The sequence below is a fragment of the Somniosus microcephalus genome, chromosome 3 (genome assembly GCF_052327205.1).
Source record: "Somniosus microcephalus isolate GS21.2 chromosome 3, FLI_Smic_1.0, whole genome shotgun sequence".
NCBI classification, from domain to species: domain Eukaryota; kingdom Metazoa; phylum Chordata; class Chondrichthyes; order Squaliformes; family Somniosidae; genus Somniosus; species Somniosus microcephalus.
In genome coordinates this window covers 367,743,994-367,760,074 of record NC_140989.1, presented here as the reverse complement: position 1 = coordinate 367,760,074, position 16,081 = coordinate 367,743,994, and the positions used below count along the sequence as shown (strand labels likewise).

The 16,081-nt window shown below is 46.4% G+C and overlaps 1 protein-coding gene across 1 annotated transcript in view; it reads left to right on the top strand.

Moving 5' to 3' along the window:
• Positions 1-16,081, top strand: part of msh4 (mutS homolog 4) — a 99,492-nt gene that overhangs the window by 8,824 nt on the left and 74,587 nt on the right. Inside the window, exons 3-6 of the mRNA XM_085983551.1 lie at positions 7,271-7,434; positions 10,021-10,131; positions 12,075-12,190; positions 14,528-14,701. Of these exons, the coding sequence (XP_085839677.1) occupies positions 7,271-7,434; positions 10,021-10,131; positions 12,075-12,190; positions 14,528-14,701 (565 nt within the window). The remainder of the gene's footprint in view (positions 1-7,270; positions 7,435-10,020; positions 10,132-12,074; positions 12,191-14,527; positions 14,702-16,081) is intronic.

Genomic DNA, 16,081 nt, shown 5'->3' with positions numbered 1-16,081 from the left:
CTTCCCCTCCAGAAGGCTGTTGTACATTATGACAACGCCATCTAGTGTTGCTGGGCAGCTTCAGTGTGGTGTTCTTGTTCTTTGTCGTTTGCTTGGAGTTGTAGGTTGCTGCAAATACCTGTTTTCCCCTGACATACTTAACAACTTGCTTGGCTCTCTTGTACAGTGTTTCCATGGTTCTCAAACCCATGATGTCCTTGAGGAGCAGGTTGAGCCCATGAGCTGTGCACCCAATAGACGTAATATGAGGGTAGGCCTCCTCCACTTGAGCCCAAGCAGCCTTCATATTCGCAGCATAGAAACATAGAAGATAGGAGCAGGAGTAGGCCATTCGGCCGCTCGAGCCTGTTCTGCCATTTAATGAGATCGTGGCTGATCATCCAAATTCAGTACCCTGTCCCTGCTTTCTCCCCATACCCCTTGATCCCTTTAACCTTAAGTAATATATCCAACTCCTTCTTGAATATATTTAATGAATTGGCCTCTACTGCCTTCTGTGGTAGAGAATTCCACAGGTTCACCACTCTCTCGGTGAAGAAATTCCTCCTCATTTCTGTCCTAAATGGCTTACCCCTTATCCTTAGACTGTGACCCCTGGTTCTGGACTCCCCAACCATCGGGAACATCCTTCCTGCATCTAGTCTGTCCAGTCCTGTCAGAATTGTATAAGTTTCAATGAGATCCCCTCTCATTCTTCTAAACTCCAGCGAGTATAAGCCCAATCGACCCAACCTCCCCTCATACGTCATTCCTGCCATCCCAGGTATCAGCCTGGTGAATCTTCGCTAAACTCCTTCCATGGCAAGAACATCCTTCCTTAGATAAGGCGACCAAAACTGCACACAATACTCAAGATGTGGTCTCACCAAGGCCCTGTACAACTGCAGCAAGACATCCTTGTTCCTGTACTCAAACCCTCTCGCTACGAAGGCCAACATACCATTTGCCTTCTTAACCGCCTGCTGCACCTGCATGCTTACCTTCAGCCACTGGTGCACAAGCACACCCAGGTCTCGTTGCACTTCCCCTTCTCCCAATCTATTGCCATTCAGATAATAATCTGCCTTCCTGTTTTTGACAGCATTGTCAGTAACTACTGCAAAGACCTTTTGTGATCCAAGATCGTTGATGACCGCTTTCAGCTCATCAGCAATGTATGTGCCTGTGTGTCTGTTGTCCTTCGTGTCTGTGCTCTTGAAGAACACTGGGAGAGGAGTTGAGACGATGGAGTTTATGATGCCCTCCCCTCGTACATTTGACCACCCATCTGAGATAACTGCAACAGTCTGCCATCTCTATCGTTTCTTTGAGCTTTCCTTGGACTCTGTTATACTCAGCCTCCAGCAAATAAGTAGACAAAGCATGTCTGGTGGGAGGACAGTATGCAGGGCGAATAACATTGAAAGATCTCTTCCAGTACACTTTGGCTGTGAGCATGAGGGGTGAGCCTGTCGCATATACAGCTCGAGCAAGGCACTCATCTGCATTCTTCTGGCTATGGTTATCCATTGTATCAAAGAACCTTCCAAGTGGGCCAGGAGTTGCTGATGATAGGAGCCTGATGCTGAATGTGAACCATCATCTTCTTGAATGGAAGCAGAGGAACTCTGGGCTGACTGCTGTGAGCTTTGAGTGAAGTTGTTGCATTTGGATAAATGCTGCTGCATCTTTGTGGCATTCTTTACATATGGCTTTGTACAGTGTTTGCACATGTACACAGTCTTTCCATCTTTAATGCCTGGGGTAAAATGCTTCCACACATCCAACAGTAAACGTGCATTGTTCTATGCAGAGAAATAAAGGGCATTTGTCTCTGTGTTGAACTGCGGTCGATCAGTACGATTGCAACAGGGTGAGTAAATTTTTCCTGATGCTCCATGTGATGGAAGCATGACCTGTGCACATGACACTACATCACCAATAGAGGGAGCTAATCGCTCATCCACTCATCCAACCAATCAGGACACATTTGTTCACTGTCACACAAAAAACAATTAAAACAAGCCAAGTAAGAAGATAAACATATATTGATTAAGAAATTCATTAATAATTAAAATTCCATTTCTGTTAGTAATTTTAAGAGAGGACCTGTGAAAAAAAATGAAAGAAATACAAACAAAAAACAATATTATGCTAGCATGTGCTTTTTTGGGCAAAATTCCCAAGCTAAACTTCCCGTGGAAAATTTCCGGAAATTTACCGGAAACTTTTCACCCCTTCGCAACCCTAATTACAACAGTGACTACGCTTCAAAAGTACTTCATTGGCTGTACAGCGCTTTGGGATGTCCCGAGGTCATGAAAGGCGCTATAGAAATGCAAGTCTTTCTTTATTTTCCTTGAAAAAAGGAGTGGTGGGGCTGTGGTTCATCTCATTATTTATCCGATTTTTACCACTCCCCCATTTTGCATGTGGTTGAGTCCTGTGTGACATCACGTAAATGAGAAATCAGTAGCTGCTTGCCAATCAGCTTTCAGTATTCATGAGGTATGATTGAATGATATTTATGTTAGAATTGTTTTATTTGCATTTTTATTACACCTACATGCAGAAGGTGATTTTTTTTTTAAATGAAGTTGTTCTCAGCTATAACACAGAGTCATAGAAGGAGTTCAAGCCTTGGAGAGGGTGCGGAGGAGATTTACTAGAATGGTTCCAGGAATGAGCGACTTCAATTATGTAGAGAGACTGGAGAAGCTGGGATTGTTCTCCTTAGAGCAGAGAAGGCTAAGGGGAGATTTAATAGAGGTGTTCAAAATCATGAATAGTTTTGACAGAGTGAATAAGGTAGAAGGGTCGGTAACAAAAGGACTTGGCAAAAGAAGCAGAGGGGAGATGAGGCAAATTATTTTTACGCAGCGGGTTGTGATCTAGAATGCACTGCCTGAAAGGGAAGGCAGATTCAATAATATCTTTCAAAAGGGAATTGGATAAATACTTAAAGCGGAGAAAATTGTATAGCTATGGGGAAAAGCAGGGGAGTGGGAATAATTGGATAGCTCTTGTGAAGAACTGACACAGGCACGATGGGATCTATACTATATAGTGTTGGTGTAGTGTATAGTACGTGTGGTTCAGTGTACATATTACAAAGTTAGAGCAAGAGCAGGCTTTACATAGTGGCTCACAGATGTCCCGGGATGCCGGGTAAATAGTACAGGTTTTTACTGCTGTACTTGTTATTTTCAAGTAGCAATTTAGTTTACTTGCAAACTCCAGTGCAGTACTGAGGGAGTGCTGCACTATCGGAGGGGCAGTACTGAGGGAGTGCTGCACTGTCGGAGGGGCAGTACTGAGGGAGTGCTGCACTGTCGGAGGGGCAGTACTGAGGGAGTGCTGCACTGTCGGAGGGGCAGTACTGAGGGGGTGCTGCACTATCGGAGGGGCAGTACTGAGGGAGTGCTGCACTGTCGGAGGGGCAGTACTGAGGGAGTGCTGCACTGTCGGAGGGGCAGTACTGAGGGAGTGCTGCACTGTCGGAGGGGCAGTACTGAGGGAGTGCTGCACTATCGGAGGGGCAGTACTGAGGGAACGCTGCACTGTCGGAGGGGCAGTACTGAGGGAGTGCTGCACTGTCGGAGGGGCAGTACTGAGGGAGTGCTGCACTGTCGGAGGGGCAGTACTGAGGGAGTGCTGCACTATCGGAGGGGCAGTACTGAGGGAGTGCTGCACTGTCGGAGGGGCAGTACTGAGGGAGTGCTGCACTGTCGGAGGGGCAGTACTGAGGGAGTGCTGCACTGTCGGAGGGGCAGTACTGAGGGAGTGCTGCACTGTCGGAGGGGCAGTACTGAGGGAGTGCTGCACTATCGGAGGGGCAGTACTGAGGGAGTGCTGCACTGTCGGAGGGGCAGTACTGAGGGAGTGCTGCACTGTCGGAGGGGCAGTACTGAGGGAGTGCTGCACTATCGGAGGGGCAGTACTGAGGGAGTGCTGCACTATCGGAGGGGTCGTCCTTCAGCTGAGACGTTAAACCAAAGTTCCGTCTGCCCTCTCAGGTGGATGTCAAAGGTCCCAAGGAAGAGCAAGAGAGTTCTCCCTGATATCTTAGCCAATATTTATCCCTTAATCAACACCTAAAACAGATCATCTGGTCATTTTACACTTATATACACTTTCCACCCGACCCCACCCAAAACAATAACACAATACAAGTCTTACTTTAAACATTTGGTGAAACACTGAAAAAAATTACTTTTTAATGCAAAAACACATTTTAGAAAAAGAAAGATTGCATTTCTATCGCGCTTTTCACGACCACTGGATGTCCCAAAGCACTTTACAGCCAACAAAGCACTTTTTGAAGTGTAATCACTGTTGTAATATAGGAAATGCGGCAGCCGATTTGCGCACAGCAAGCTCCCACAAGCAACACTGATAGTGACCAGATCATCTGTTTTAGTGATGTTGGTTGAGGGGTAAGTATTGGTCAGGATAACTTCCCTGCTCTTCTTTGAAATAATGCCATAGGATCTTTTACATCCACCTGAGAGAGCAGACGGGGCCTCGGTTTAACGTCTCATTCGAAAGACGGCACCTATGACAGTGCAGCACTCCCTCAGTACTGCACTGGAGTGTCGGACTAGGTTTTTGTGCTAAAGTCTCTGGAGTGGGACTTGAATCCACAACCTTCTGACTCCGAGGCGAGAGTGTTACCAACTGTACCACGACTGAACACAAAGACTACAGTCCAAACAATAGTCCACATTTAGAATGGCATTTCTCCCATTTTAGGTTGGTTTTCATTAATCGGGAACTTGTTGTCTCTGCAGGAACACACAGACATAATAATTGCATCGACATCATGTTGTGGAAAAAAAACTCTCCCAACTTACTTACACTAACTGTCCAGACTTTGGCCCTCCATTCACCACGACATTTCTGCAGCTACCGATCTGCTCAACCACACCCTCACCACCTTTGATGCCCGAGTCCCTATTAAAACCATTTACTCTCTCTCACCCTGGCCGTTCCCCCTGGTATGGCCCTCACCTCCGCTCCCTTAAGTCCAAGGGACACAGACTTGAATGGATATGGTGGGCAACTGGTTTACCCATTCACCGCCAGATCTGGCTGGACCACATAAAGCGGTATCAGGTCCTGCTCTCGTCTGCCAAAACTGCTCACTATTCCAGGATCATTCTGGAATGCCAAGATAACCCCCGGCTTCTTTTCTCCACTGTTAACCGTCTTCTTAAACCCCTCTCCCCTGTCTCCTCCACCCTCACCTCCAACAACAAGTGTGAGGAGCTCATGAACTTCTTTGTCTCTAAGATTGAGACCATCCGATCAGCTGCCTCTGCCACTTCCTTTCCTACTGCTAGCCCACTGGGCCAAACTTCCTCTAAGGTTCCTCCCTGCCCAAGCCCTGAACTTGCATCTTCAGTTTCTCTCCGATCTCCCCTCATGACATCTCCGTGCTCATCTTGTCCATGAGACCCACTTCCTGCTCCCTCGACCCTATTCCCACTGAACTGCTGGCCACCCAACTTCCTTTTCTGGCTCCCATGTTAGCTGATGTTAACAGTTCTCTCTCCTCGGCTACTGTCCCTCTCTCCTTCAAATCTGCCGTTATCACCCCTCTCCTAAAAAAAACAACCTTGACCCCTCTGTCCTTGCAAACTACTGCCCCATCGCCAACCTCCCTTTCCTCTCCAAAGTCCTTGAACGTGTTGTTGCCTCCCAAATCCGTGCCCATCTTTCCCAGAAATCCATGTTTGAATCCTTCCAATCAGGTTTCCGCCCCTGCCACAGTACCGAAACAGCTCTCATCAAAGTCACAAATGACGTCCTTTGTGACTGTGACAAAGGTAACCAATCCCTCCTCATCCTTCTTGACTTGTCTGCAGCCTTTGACATGGTTGACCACTCCATCCTCCTCTCCACCGTCGTCCAGCTGGATGGGACAGCACTCGCCTAGTTCCATTCTTATCTATCTAATCATAGCCAGAGAATCACCTGCAATGGCTTCTCTTCCCGCTCCCACATCGTTATCTCTGGTGTCCCCCCAGGGATCTATCCTTGGCCCCCCTCCTATTTCTCATCTACATGTTGCCCCTTGGCGACATCATCTGAAAACACAGCGTCAGTTTCCACATGTACGCTGTTGACACCCAGCTCCACCTCACCACCAATTCTCTCGACCCCTCCACAGTCTCTAAACTGTCAGACTGCTTGTCCGACATCCAGTACTGGATGTACAGAAATTTTCACCAATTAAATATTGGGAAGACTGAAGCCATTGTCTTTGGTCCCCGCCACAAACTCCGTTCCCTATCCACTGACTCCATCCCTCTCCCTAACATCTGTCTGAGGCTGAACCAGACTGTTCACAACCTTGGTGTCATATTTAACCCTGAGATGAGCTTCCGACCACATATCCACGTCATAACTAAGACCGCCTATTTCCACCTCCGTAACATTGCCCGTCCCCGCCCTTCAGCTCATCTGCTGCTGAAACCCTCATCCATGCCTTTGTTACCTCACCTTGATTATTCCAACGCTCTCCTGGCTGGCCTCCCATGTACTACCCTATGTAAACTTGAAGTCATCCAAAACTCGGCTGCCCCGTGTCCTAACTTGCACCAAGTCCCGTTCACCCATCACCCCTGTGCTCGCTGACCTACATTGGCTCCCGGTTAAGCAAAGCCTCGATTTTAAAATTCTCATCATTGTTTTCAAATCCCTCCATGGCCTCGCCCCTCCCTATCTCTGTAATCTTCCCCAGCCCCACAACCCTCTTGAGATATCTGCGCTCCTCCAATTCTGGCCTCTTCAGCATCCCTGATTTTAATCGCTCCACCATTGGCGGCCGTGCCTTCAGCTACCAAGGCCCCATGCTCTGGAATTCCCTCCCTAAACCTCTCCGCCTCTCTACCTCTCTCTTTCCTCTTTAAGGCGTTCCTTAAAACCTACCTCTTTGACCAAACCTGTCCTTTATGTGGTTCCAGTCACAGAATCATACAGCACAGAAGGAGGCCATTCGGCCCATCGTGCCTGTGCCGGCTCTTTGAAAGAGCTCTCCAATTAATCCCACTCCCCCGCTCTTTCCCCACAGCCCTGCAAATTTTTCCTTGTGGCTCGGTGTCAAATTTTGTTTCAAAACACTCCTGTGAAGCACACTGGGACGTTTTACTACGTTAAAGACGCTATATAAATGCAAGTTGTTGTTGTAATGTTAAGGTTTCAAATTGCAAGATTGTAGGTAGTACAGTCGTTAATGTTGTTCCAGTGGTGTATTTGTGGTACTTCTAATATGTTTTCTTTTGTACAGTTACATCATCCTCTGCAGTCTCAGCTCACGTTGTTGCTTCGGTAATTGTGGCTGTAGTCGAGGGACGTGGGCTTGCCCGGGGTGAAATAGGAATGGCCAGCATTGACCTGAAGAGCCCTGAACTAATATTGTCCCAGTTTGCAGACAACACCACGTACGCCAAGGTAATAAATTCAACAAAACAAATCTACATTTGGTTACACTTCTCATTGTGCTGGGTAAGATAATCGACCATTAACACCTCACAGTCTCCCATCCAGCTGCATTTACCATGCCCTGGGTAAGTCGACCATTAACACCTCACAGTCTCCCATCCAGCTGCATTTACCATGCCCTGGGTAAGATAGTTGACCATTAACACCTCACAGTCTCCCATCCAGCTACTCTTCTCATGCCCTGGGTAAGATAGTCGACCATTAACATCTCACAGTCTCCCATCCAGCTGCATTTACCATGCCCTGGGTAAGATAGTCGACCATTAACACCTCACAGTCTCCCATCCAGCTGCATTTACCATGCCCTGGGTAAGATAGTTGACCATTAACACCTCACAGTCTCCCATCCAGCTGCATTTACCATGCCCTGGGTAAGATAGTCGACCATTAACACCTCACAGTCTCCATCCAGCTACTCTTCCCATGCCCTGGGTAAGATAGTCGACCATTAACCGTCTCCCATCCAGCTACACTTACCATGCCCTGGGTAAAATAGTTGATCATTAACATCTTGCAGTCTCCCATCCAGCTGCCACTGTCTTCAAGAAGAAGGCCCACCACCTACTCGGGGCAACAAGGGATGGCAGGTGTCACCCAATGCTGCATCGGCAGAATCTCCAGCGTCCCAAAAAAATCCTCCACTGATTCGACTGTAGAATACTTTTATATTAATGCAAATGGGATTTTGAGAGAGTAAATAAGGAGAAATTGTTTCCAGTGGCAGGAGGGTCGGTAACCAGAGGACACAGAGTGAAGGGAATTGGCAAAAGAACCAGAGGGGAGATGAGGAGAATGTTTTTACAGCGAGTTGTTGTGATCTGGAATGCGCTGCCTGAAAGGGCGGTGGAAGCAGATTCAACAGTAACTTTTAAAAGAGAATTGGAGAAATACTTGAAAAGGAAAAATTTGCAGGGCTGTGGGGAAAGAGCAGGGGGAGTGGGATTAATTGGAGAGCTCTTTCAAAGAGCCGGCACAGGCACGATGGGCCAAATGGCCTCCTTCTGTGCTGTATGATTCTGTGACTGGAATCACATAAAGGTCAGACTGGGAAGGACATTGGTGAAGCAGTTGGGTTTTTATGACAGCCTGATAGTTTTCATGGTCATTTACTCTGGAGCTAGTCCATGAATTGCCAGATGTATTAAATCAGTTCCAAAACTTGTCATGATGTAATTTGAACTCACAAAGCTCTGGGTTGCTAGTCCAGTGCCCATAACAACTGGGTCACCATATCCTTAAATAATCCTATAGAAAAGCAGCAACTGACACAGCAGCCAGTATATATTTAATAAATAGACTTTTACACCCAGTGCTTGATATTGTGGAATACATATTTATTAAGTTTTAGGTTTTATTGAGTGTGTGTAAAGTATGTCCTGGAGATCCAAGCTAAAATGATTCTTGAGTAATTTTATTTAATTCTGAAATGGTATGATAAAAGTTGACGTACAGTTCTCCCTCCCTGCCCGCTCCTGTCTTACTGACACTGGGGTAATGGTTTCATAGTCACTGGGCATCCTCTGTTACCTCATGCAAGCGCCCATCGGATAGTGAGTGTCAAGGGGCTGTTCGACTGTGAAGGGTATCACATAGAATTAAATAGAATTTACAGCACAGAAACAGGCCATTCGGCCCAACCAGTCTATGCCGGTGCTTATGCTCCACACGAGCCTCCTCCCACCTTACTTCATCTCACCCTATCAACATATCCTTGTATTCCTCATGTGTTTATCTAGCTTCCCCTTAAATGCATCTACACTATTCACTTCAACCCCTCCCTGTGGGAGCGAGTTCCACATTCTCACCACTCTCTGGGTAAAGAGGTTTCTCCTGAATTCCCTATTGGATTTCTTGGTGACGATCTTCTATTGATGGCCTCTAGTTTTGCTCTTCCCCACAAGTGGAAACATCTCTCTCTCTGTCTATTCTATCAAAACTTTTCATAATTTTGAAGACCTCTATTAGGTTACCCCTCGCCTTTCTCTTTTCAAGAGTGAATAGGTATAACCTCGCAGTTCTGGTATCATCCTCGCCACGGGCGAGTCCCATCCTTTTCTCCTCCAAAAGTCCACACCTACATTTGCCAGCAGGATTCACTGGATGACATTGAGGAGCGGGAACCTGGCCTGATTTTTTCCCTTCCCTATCCCAGGGGTGCAGAGTCTGATTGCAGTCATCCAGCTGGCACTTGGCCTGGAATCCACTAACAGCACAGACCGAGCCCTGAACTGGGAAACTCCTGCTTCTGATGCCCTGTTTTATAATACAGAAGCAAAATACTGCGGATGCTGGAAATCGGAAATAAAAACGGAAAATACTGGAAATACTCAGCAGGTCAGGCAGCATCTATGGAGAGAGAAACAGAGTTAATGTTTCAGGTCACTGACCTTTCGTCAGAACTGCTTTATATAATGTTGTATAGTTTACAATTTATACAATAAAAATATTATTAGTAGCTACTTTTTAAAATCAAATTGGTTTGTATCATTTATTTCACTGGATGAAGACATGTCTTGCATTGTGTTTGTTTTACAGGTTATCACCAAGCTGCAGATTTTAACACCTTTAGAAATAATAATGTCAAATACCACTTGTGATAGAGGAAGTGGGACCAAACTGTTTACTCTCGTCACAGAAAACTTCAAGGTAAGAATGATGCAGAGCTTGTCAACAGTATTTTTGATCTGTGTTTTGGTTTTTGAACAACATAATAGACAGTGTTATAATAGCCCTACAACCCTTTGCGATCTCTGCGTTCCTCTAATTCTGACCTCTTGCGCATTCCCCACTTCCTTCGCACCACCATGGCGGCCGTGCCTTCAGCCGTCTGGGCTCTAAGCTCTGGAGTTTGCTCCCTAAACCTCTCTGCTTCTCTACCTCTCGTTCCTTCTTTAAGACAGTCCAGGAAACCTATCTCTTTGACCACTTGTGGGAAGAACAAAACTAGAGGCCATCAATATAAGATAGTCACCAAGAAATCCAGTAGGAATTTAGAAGAAATTTCTTTACCCAGAGAGTGGTGAGAATATTAAAGGTGCTATATAAATGCAAGTTGTTGTTGAGTTACACGTTACTCTTCTGTGAAAATCATAGAATTGTAGAATTTTACAGCAGAGAAGGAGGCTATTCGGTCCATCGTGCCTATGCTGGCTCCTTGAAAGAGCTAATCAATTGGTCCCAGTTCAGAAAGATGGTTTGACATTAGCGGACATCATAATGTACTTTGCTCAGCGCCTGCCCATTGAGTGCCCAACGGGGTGGGGGGGGGCACCCGAAGAAACCTGGCAGTGGAGCTGGTGCCAGGACCCTCAGTGGACCGAAGGGTCTGTGGGGATCTTAGGAGAAAGCCAAAGAAAGAAGATTGATGCAGGTATTTTTAACCTTCTCCCCCCCCCCCTTCTAGATTCTCTGGAGTTTAGAAGAATGAGAGGTAATCTCATTGAAATGTATAAAATTCTTAGAGAGCTTGACAGGGTAGATGCTGAGAGGCTGTTTCCCTGGAGAGTCTAGAACTAGGGGTCATAGTCTCAGGATAAGGGGTCGGCCATTTAGGACTGAGATGAGGAGAAATTTCTTCACTCAGAGGGTGGTGAATCTTTGGAATTCTCTGCCCCAGAGGACTGTGATCGATAGATTATTGGACACTAAGGGAATCCAGGGATATGGGGATTGGGCGCAAAAGTGGACTTGTGGTGGATGATCAGCCATGATATTGAATGGCGGAACAGGCTCAAGGAGCCGTATGGCCTACTCCTGCTCCTATTTCTCCCAGATGAACTTTTGGGCTTGAGGGGGTGATAGCTGCCGCTCTCCAGCAGTATCCAGGAGGCCTAATGATGGGGGCTAGGAGCGTATCCGACCCCACCCTGATCCTAACGCAAGGCCCTGTCAGAGGGCGGGCCAGTGCTGGAAGTGTGCCTGGGTCACGCAACGGGCTCGGACCCTGGCACCTCTCCCTTACAACAACAAGAGCTTGCATTTATACCGCATCTTTAACATAGTAAAAACATCCTAAGGCATTTCACAGGATCGTTATCAGACAAAATTTGACACCGAGTCACATAAGGAGACATAAGGACAGCTTGGTCAAAGAGGTAGGTTTTAAGGATCATTTCAAAGGAGGAGAGAGGTTTAGGGAGGGAATTCCAGAGCATAGGGCTTAGGCAGTTGATGGTGGAGCGATGAAAATCGGGTATGCGCAAGAGGTGAGAGTAGGAGGAATGCAGAGCTGGAGGAGGTTACAGAGACGGGCTTCTTAGGTATACGGCACCTGTTGGGTGCTCTGAGAGGGATCCAAGAGGAAGGTTAGCCATCTGACGCTTTATGGTGAACATTAATTGGGGATATATATCCAGTTTAAATTGAAGAAAGTAAACAAAAAAACCTGATGGAGTTAAAGCACTGGAGAGTTTGGCATTTGGAGTTGGCCTGCAATTGATTACACCGCTGATATTGAGCCATGCAATATGTTTGTGCGGAAACAGTGAATAAACTTGTTATGCTAAGTTTGATGGAAACATTGTAGGGAAGCCAATGCGTGGGGCTGAAAAATCTCCAGCTCTTGAATGTTTTCTTTCTCTTTCTCACAGAGTGTAGCTCTCAGTACTGTTCAGAGAAAGTACTTTAATGAAACAAAGGGACTGGAATACATTGAGCATCTTTGCACGCCCGAGTTCAGCACTGTGCTAATGGAGATTCAGATGAAGTACGGAATTAAGTTTAGAATTAAAGTCAGCTGGCCTGAAACTCAACGTTAACTGTTTTACGGCTAATTATTATTAATAGATACTTTTAAAGAAACAAAAGAATGAACTTGCATTTTTATAGCACCTTTCACGACCTCAGGATGCCCCAAAGCACATTACAGCCACTGAAATACTTTTTTCAAAGTGTAGTCACTGTTGTAATGCAGGGAAATGCAGCAGCCAATTTGCACACAGCAAGATCCCACAAACAGCAATGAGATAATGACCAGATAATCAGTTTTAGTGATGTTGATTGAGGGATAAATATTGGCCCAGGACACTGGGGAGACCTCCCTTGCTCTTCTTCAAAATAGTGGCTGTGGGATCTTTTACACCCATCTGAGAGGGCAGATGAGGCCTCGGTTTAACGTCTCACCTGAAAGACGGCACCTTCAACAGTGCAGCACTCCCTCAGTACTGCACTGGGAGTCTCAGCCTAGATTTTGTGCTCAAGTCTCTGGAGTGGGACTTGAACTCACGACCGTCTGACTCAGAGGTGAGAGTGCTTCCTGTATATAAGTTTCTTTGCTGATTTACTACCCTCCTGTCCTGAAGACATTGGCTTTCCACTGCAGTTGTGGTTCTCTGGGCACCTCACCAAAGTGTCCGTCATTAACAGTGACTGTTGCCAGGTTTTCAACTGCATGGGCATCACAGCCAAGCCTGATCCTATCCTCACTTGATGTTCACTCTTTTCCCCAGGGGTGGCTGGACAACGATCAGGAGCATGAGCCCTTGCTAATCTTTCCTGGCCCTAGCCAATGGGGTACTCGCGCCAATGGCACTGCTTCTGCCAATCAGCAGTTCTTACTATGTTAATTGGCAAATGAATTACAATATAGATAAATGGGTTTATTTCCAGAGGGATAAGTGTGAGGTATTACATTTTGGTAAGAAAAATAAGGAGGTCACATGCTACTTGGAAAATAAGGACTAAAAATTCAGGCACTTTAAACCACCCATTACCGGCACAAAATAGTGAAAAGGGCGGCCGCCGCTCTTTCGTCAGCTGGTGGCGGGTCCCGCGGTGTCCTCCATTTTCCCAGGTCCGGCAACGCTGCCAGTAAGATCCATCGCCCTGCAAATTAAAATGAGGGAAAGTTGACATAATTTGTGACTTTGACAAGATTTGTTTCGGTACTGTGGCAGGGGCAGAAACCTGGAGTTGCAGGAAAAATGGGCACGAATTTGGGAGGCGACAACACGTTCAAGGATTTTGGAGAGGAAAGGGAGGTTGGAGATGGGGCGGTAGTTTGCAAGGACGGAGGGGGTCAAGGGTTGTTTTTTTGAGGAGTGGGCTGATGACGGCAAATTTGAAGGAGAGAGTACCTGAGGAGAGAGAACCGTTAACAATATCAGCTAACGTGGGAGCCAGAAAAGGAAGTTGGGTGGTCAGCAGTTTAGTAGGAATAGAGTCGAGGGAGAAGGAAATGGGTCTCGTGGACAAGATGAGTGCTGAGAGGTCATGAGGGGAGATCGGAGAGAATCTGGAGAAAGATGCAAATTCAGGGCTAGGGCAGGGGGGAACCTTAGAGGAAGTTTGGCCTGGTGGGCTAGTGGAAGGAAGGGAAGTAGCAGAGGCAGCTGAACGGATGGTCTCAATCTTAGAGACAAAGACGTCCATGAGCTCCTTGCACTTGTTGAGGGACAGAACTGAAAAGCAGAGAAGTTCTGCTAAACTTGTATTGAGCCTTGGTTAGACCACACTTGGAGTACTGTGTACAGTCCTGGTCGCCATATTATAAAAAGGAAATAGAGGCACTGGAGATGGTGCAAAAAAGATTTACAAGGATGATACCAGAACTGCGAGGTTTTACGGGAAAGGATGAACAGGCTGGGTCTTGAAAAGAGAATGCTGAGGGGTGATCAAATAGAGGTCTTTAAAATTATGAAAGGTTTTGACAGAGTAGACAGAGAGAATATTTCCACTTACGGGGAAGATAAAAACTAGAGGCCATCAATATAAGATAGTCACCAAGAAATCAAATGGGGAATTCAGAAGAAACTTCTTTACCCAGAGAGTGGTGAGAATGTGGAACTCGCTACTAAGTTGAGGCGAATAGTATAGATACACTTAAGGGGAAGCTAGATAAGCATATGAGGAAGAAGGGAATAGAGGGTTATGCTGATAGAGTTAGATGAGGAAGGATGGGAGGAGGCTCAAGTGGAGCATGGTCTGGTTGGGCCAACTGGCCTATTTCTGTGCTGAAAATTCAATGTAACCTGGAATCATTGTGAAAAGAAAAAAGGGAAGATTTTGAGGCATGCCACAGTTTGTTTTAACATTACTTTTGCAGGTATTACTGTTTGGCAGCAGCTGCAGCCTTGCTGAAGTATGTCGAATTCATCCAGAATACGGTTTACGCTCCAAAGTCCCTTAAAGTCATCTTCAAAGGGAGCGAACAGACAGCGATGATTGACTCGGCCTCAGCTCAGCAGCTCGAACTGATCATTAACAACAGGGATCCCAGGTACACAGCCAAGCCAGTTATCTGAGGGAGGAATCTTCCAGGTGTCGGTGAAATAGCTGCCCATTTTTATCAGGTGGAAGTTAGATGGAAACAAATGGATTTGGTTGCACTTTTGCCAGTCCAAATTCATAGAATCATAGAATCTCACAGCACAGAAGGAGGCCATTCAATCCATCGTGCCTGTGCCGGCTCTTTGAAAGAGCTCCAATTAGACCCACTCCCCCTGCTTTTTCCCCATAGCCTTGTAAAATTTTTCCCCTTCAAGTATTTATCCAATTCCTTTTTGAAAGTTGCTATTGAATCTGCTTCCACCACCCTTTCAGGCAGCGCATTCCAGATCACAACAACTCGCTGCGTAGAAAAATTTCTCATCCCCCGGTTCTTTTGCTAATTATCTTAAATTGCCAAGGCTTTGTCAGCAGCACCTCCCAAACCCGCGACCTCTTCCACTTGGAAGGACAAGGGCAGCAGGCGCATGGGAACACCACCACCTCCAGGTTCCCCTCAAAGTCACACACCATCCTGACTTAGAAATATATCGCCAATCCTTCATCGTCGCTGGGTCAAAATCCTGGAACTCCCTCCCTAACAGCACTGTGGGAGCACCTTCACCACACGGACTGCAGCGGTTCAAGGCGGCGGCTCACCACCACCTTCTCGAGGGCAATTGGGGATGGGCAATAAATGCTGGCCTTGCCCACATCCCATAAAAAATGAATTAAAAAATCTGTGTCCTGTGGTTACCGACCCTCCCTCCTGCCAGTGGAAATAGTTTCTCCTTACTTACCCTTCATGAACGTGTGAGGTCATCCACGTTGGACCTAAGAAAGATAGATCAGAGTATTTTCTAAATGGTGAGAAGCCAGGAACTGTGGATTAGCAGAGATTTCGGGGCCCAAGTACAGAAATGACTAAAAGCTAGTGGACAGGTACAAAAAATAATTGAAAATGCTAATGGAATGTTGACCTCTATTGCAAGACGGCTGGAGTACAAAGGGGTGGTAGTTACAGCTGTATAGAGCTCTGGTCAGACCCAACCTGGAGTGCTGCATTCAGTTCTGGGCACCACACTCCAGGAAGGATATGTTGGCCTTGGAGTGGGTGTAGCACAGATTCACCTTAATGATACCGGGGCTAAAAGGGTTCAATTATGAGGACAGGTTGCATAGACTTGGCTTGTATTCCCTTGAGTATAGACAATTAAAGGGGTGATCTGATTGAGGTGTTTAAGTTCATTAAAGGACTTGATAGGGTAGATAGATAGGGTAGATGGAAAGTATTTCCTCTGGTGGGGGTGAGTCCAGAACAAGGGGGGCATAACCTTAAAATTAGAGCCAGGCCGTTCAGGGGTGATGTCAGGAAGCAATTCCTCACACAAAG